This window comes from Homarus americanus, unplaced genomic scaffold, assembly GCF_018991925.1.
Source record: "Homarus americanus isolate GMGI-L3 unplaced genomic scaffold, GMGI_Hamer_2.0 scaffold50165, whole genome shotgun sequence".
NCBI classification, from domain to species: domain Eukaryota; kingdom Metazoa; phylum Arthropoda; class Malacostraca; order Decapoda; family Nephropidae; genus Homarus; species Homarus americanus.
Genome location: NW_024748747.1, coordinates 1,959,655 through 1,965,187, shown reverse-complemented (window position 1 = coordinate 1,965,187; position 5,533 = coordinate 1,959,655). Strand labels below are relative to the sequence as shown.

At 35.6% G+C, this 5,533-nt stretch overlaps 1 protein-coding gene across 1 annotated transcript; it reads left to right on the top strand.

Moving 5' to 3' along the window:
* Positions 1–1,959: 1,959 nt before the first annotated feature.
* LOC121880410 (origin recognition complex subunit 3-like) lies at positions 1,960–4,768 on the top strand (the record flags this gene model as incomplete). The annotated part of the gene is given in 2 exon segments (XM_042387603.1): positions 1,960–2,147; positions 3,735–4,768. Coding segments are annotated over 2 exon segments (294 nt in total), but the record flags the coding sequence as incomplete, so codon positions are not given.
* Positions 4,769–5,533: the final 765 nt, after the last annotated feature.

Below are 5,533 nucleotides of genomic sequence, written 5' to 3'. Positions count from 1 at the left end.
AAATTTCAATTCTGAGAAAAAAGGATATTTTGGCCAATAATTTTGTAAGGCATAAGACTTACAATTTTGGTGGTTTTTGGCCAAATATTCGATTTTGCTGAAAATCACAATATGGGTTCTCCTGAGCTTGCTGATTATTCATATGTGGTCCACGATTCGATTGCAGAAAAATTAGTGTCCAAAATGACCCTTGAAAGATTTTACTGGCATTTTTCAATGCTAATTACTCATCAACTATGGGTTTCCAAGGTGTGATTTACGGTTTGTGTGATATTCTGAAAGTACTTAATTAGTTAAACCCCTTAAATTTCAATTATGAGAAAAAAGGATATTTTGGCCAATAATTTTGTAAGGCATAAGACTTACAATTTTGGTGGTTTTTAGCCAAAAATTCGATTTTGCTGAAAATCACATTATGGGTACTCCTGAGCTTGCTGATTATTCGTATGTGGTCCACGATTCGATTGCAGAAAAATTAGTGGCCAAAATGACCCTTGAAAGATTTTACTGGCATTTTTCAATGCTAATTACTCATCAACTATGGGTTTCCAAGGTGTGATTTAGGGTTTGTGTGTTATTCTGAAAGTACTTAATTAGTTAAACCCCATAAATTTCAATTCTGAGAAAAAAGGATATTTTGGCCAATAATTTTGTAAAGCATAAGACTTACATTTTTGGCCAAAAATTCGATTTTGCTGAAAATCACATTATGGGTACTCCTGAGCTTGCTGATTATTCGTATGTGGTCCACGATTCGATTGCAGAAAAATTAGTGTCCAAAATGACCCTTGAAAGATTTTACTGGCATTTTTCAATGCTAATTACTCATCAACTATGGGTTTCGAAGGTGTGATTTATGGTTTGTGTGATATTCTGAAAGTACTTAATTAGTTAAACCCCTTAAATTTCAATTTTGAGAAAAAAGGATATTTTGGCCAATAATTTTGTAAGGCATAAGACTTACAATTTTGGTGGTTTTTGGCCAAAAATTCGATTTTGCTGAAAATCACATTATGGGTACTCCTGAGCTTGCTGATTATTCGTATGTGGTCCACGATTCGATTGCAGAAAAATTAGTGTCCAAAATGACCCTTGAAAGATTTTACTGGCATTTTTCATTGCTAATTACTCATCAACTATGGGTTTCCAAGGTGTGATTTAGGGTTTGTGTGATATTCTGAAAGTACTTAATTAGTTAAATCCCTTAAATTTCAATTCTGAGAAAAAAGGATATTTTGGCCAATAATTTTGTAAGGCATAAGACTTACAATTTTGGTGGTTTTTGGCCAAAAATTCGATTTTGCTGAAAATCACAATATGGGTACTCCTGAGCTTGCTGATTATGACTATGCAGTCCACGGTTCCATTGCAGAGTAATTACTGGCCAAAATGACCCTTGAAAGATTTTTACTGACTTTTTTAATGCTAATTACTCAACAACTATGGGTTTCCAAGGTGTGATTCAGGGTTTGTGTGTTATTCTGAAAGTACTTAATTAGTTAAACCCCTTAAATTTCAATTCTGAGAAAAAAGTATATTATGGTCAAAATTACCCCGCAATCAAATTGTGGACCATATATTCGAAATCAGCATGCTCTGGAGTACCTATAATCTGATTTTCAACAAACTCTAATTTTTGGACGCAAACTGTCGTCCCAATTATATTTTTTTTCACAGAATTGAAATTTAAGGGGTTTAACTACTGTAATTAAGTACTTACAGAATAACACATTAACACCAAAATTGTACTTTGGAAACCCATAGTTGGTGAGTAATTAGCATTGAAAAATATAATTAAATTATCCAAGGGTCATTCCAGCCCACAATCGAATCGTGGACCATTTACTGTGCCAGTTTACAAGGCTTCTGCTGTAAGAATAGTCGGTTCTGTCATTTTAGCACTTAAATTCTAAAGCCCATCAAAATGTTTGGAGTAAATAATGTAATAATCTTTTTCAGTGTGAATGTTGCCATCTTGAAGATTCTTCTAGTGTTGTGACAACCTTACCTGACAGCAGCGTGGCATACAAACTTCACCTGGAATGCAGCCGCCTCATCAACCTGTATGACTGGCTTCAGGCCTTCATATCAGTTGTAGATCCAGAGGAAGATGTATCCAGCAAGAGAAACATAGACCAGAAACTACAGTATCCTTTACTTTAATACGAGAATAGAAATTGTAGAGAACCAGTAAATATTTTTATAATAAACCTGTCCTGTTTTCAACAGAGTACAATCAATATACATTCCCACATTGCAGATCAACATGATTACGTAGGGTGAGTTTCAGAATTTTCTAATCGTTTGCCTTTTAATTCTGGTTTAAATGTAGAGTAGATAAAAAATAATTATGAATTGTTGCATATCCTGAGCGTAAGAATTTGGTATGAAAGATCTGGGATATTGCTTGTGAGCCATGTAAAGTAATGCTAGCAGGTAAGAGTAAGGTTGAGTGACTGCAATGTATAACAATGACAATAAATAATGAGAAATAGCAGTGATTATAAGATTATGTTAATAAGATCTAAGTTACAATACAGTAAGTAGATATGGTTAAAAAGATCTACTAACATAATAAATTAGATTAGGTTAAGTTAATAAGACCTACCAAAGTGTAGGAAGGTAGAATAGTTTAAAAAAAAATAGATACAGCGATTAGTTAGTGGTTTGTAATTTTAGGGAAGGGTATAAATATTTTCTTGTATTTTTGTGAGCCATGATTGACACAGTATAAATCATTCCCTTGGAGTGGACTGAGAGGGGAGAGTGGATGTGAATGGTTAGAGAATTTGTCTTTATTACTAAAAGATTATTCTGTCTATCTTTATTTCTCTTCCACAGGGTAAATAACATAGAGAGTAATGGAAGAGTAGAAAGTGATAGGAAAGGGCCAAGATAGGCAGAAAACCCCCCCCACCTGTGCTCATGTACAAGGTTATGAATTTTAGATCTGAAAGAGCACTCTACTTAGTATGTAAGTTGAGAATATGACCAAGTTTTGTGAAGGTATGTACTTATTGTAGCCCTTTCTTGTCACTTTCAACATTTGCCTTCCACCCTTCTTCCTACTGTTTTTTCTTCTCTGCTTCGAGGTTTGTCTTTTTTTTCCCACCTCACAGAAAAACAGGAACGAAGCAGAAGTAATAGATGTAAGAACAAGGTGTAGTTGCTCTATATGTGCTAAGAAAGTTAGAGAGGAACTTGAAGAATTAGTGAGGAGAATAGAGGTAATGGGAAAATTTATTGTGACAGTAATCAAAGTGAATTATTAGCCAAGCTGAAAGTAGAGAGTTGTATGATGTGAATGAACGACAAGGAATGTAGAAAGTTAGATGATGTAGAGTTTGATGATATGTCTATATGACTGGGAGAGGAGGAACTTGGATGACTGCAAAAAGAAAGAGTTAGATAGAGGGAATGTATGACAGGAGTGTAGGCAGTACTTAATGGCAGTAATGCATAATTATGTACGCTCGCTACAAAAAGTATCTGCAAAATTTTTTGCTAGACAATATGACACATCGGACGAAGGATTTTGACAACCCTACCAAGACAACAGGAGTCACAGTGTTCATTTTGACATCCATCAGACTCCACCTTGCAGATACTTTCTGTAGCGAGTGTACCACAGTGGATACAAATGTCTTGCACATCCAACAAACATTTCAACAGAAGAAAAAGATACATGTGAATATTTGCTCTGAATTTGTTTATTTTTCTTAACAGTTCCTCAGAGCTCGGTTTGTTCAAGCTGTTTCTGAATTGCAGTTTTTGGGCTTCATTAAACCTACTAAACGCAAAACAGATCATGTAGCCAGGCTCACGTGGGGTGGATGTTGATATCCGAGATGAAGTTTGGTGATCATACTGCTGTTGCTGCTGCCACATTTGAAGATAGTTTTAAGTACCGGTATACATTCCCTAATGTTGGATCAGTACTGTAAGTAAAAAATTAATTGTTGTATTACATTTCTTTGTATTTTTGTATTTCTACAATGCGTTGGAAGAATTATATTTATTATTCTTATGAGACAAGCCAACTGAACCAGTGTTTTAAATTTTGGCTGTGTTGTTTTTTCTTAATAAATATTTTGCTTTGACATTTTTTTCACTGGAATGGATTGGTTAATTGAATTAATATTTTTTATTACTGAACAAACAGAATAAGGACTACAAGAGTACTTCTATGGAGAGAAAATAATTTTCATTTTGCAGTTAGAAATTTACATCCTAGAAAACTTACAGGAAGTGATAAATTAGAGCTAAAAAAAATAAATTAGTAATAACCCTGTAAGCTGAAATAATTGGTGCAGAGCTTTTTGGGAATGAGAAATTTCCAGATAATGATACGAATCTCTCAAACCCAGAAAAATTCCAAATCCCTGGAGTTTTTCCAGGTACTATACATACTGGGAAATGGTTTCTAGAATCTAAACTGTGCATTGCACACAGACAACATTTTTGCACATCCTCAAAATGTTTCTGGGTACAGTAAAGCTTTGAATAATGACGATAATGTGTCCTCCAATATGGCAGTGTAAGGTGAATCATCGTATCTTGAGTGCTGCATTATTTACTTAGCGTCCCCCCCCCTCCATCACTTTTATGATGCTTCATTCTTTGCTTGCAGTGCTGGTAAGTGTTACTTTTTGAAAATTAGTAATTACATGTATATGGGCCGATTTTTTATTGTATTTTTGTATTGTTGTACCTCAATAAATTGTAATTTGGGATAATTCGGCAAGACCAGAGCCGCTATGTGCCGATTTATCAAGGTTTTACTGTTCTGTATTTTGCCTATCAGCAATATACTTTATCTCCTTAATAAGAACTGTTATCTGTTCTGTGTCTTGTGCAGTATGTGCTTGGAAAGAAAAAATTCAACATCACTACATATTATTTATTATAATCATATATGACATTACGTTTGGGAGCAACAATAAGAGGTTGACTGGAACATTGAAAAGTCTACATAAAAAAGATGATGAAACATGTGAATGTCTGTGATTGTGCAGGTGCATCGGTCGAGTAAGGGCTACCAAAACACTACAATATTATCACCACTCTCACCCTAAGGCTCCCACCTATGCACCCACCAACACATTCCAAGTACAAAATACTGGTTTAATTCATTACAAAAGCAGCTGCATGGCCTTCACTGATGTACACGTTCTTTGTCTATCAACTTAGGACTTCCCTCTGCATGTGTGGTGGTAGTCAGGGCATCATGGAGTACCAGGAGGAAAGAAGGAACCCCTAGGCTCCCACCATGCAGAGTGACGATCACCTGGGCCTAGCTCTGTGAGGTACTCCTCCATGCAACCTTTGTATTAACATGGGCACATATCCACCATCACTAAATGGCCTGCAGCTGACAGTCTGAGGCAGAGACTGAAGAAATCCACATGCTGGCTGGTAGTGGACTGGGATCAGAGGTAATCTTGTGTCAAAGTCTCTGGTGGTTAGAGTGGCAGTGCCTTTAGACAACACCACCTCATACAGAACACATCAATATATCTTCACCGGACATTTG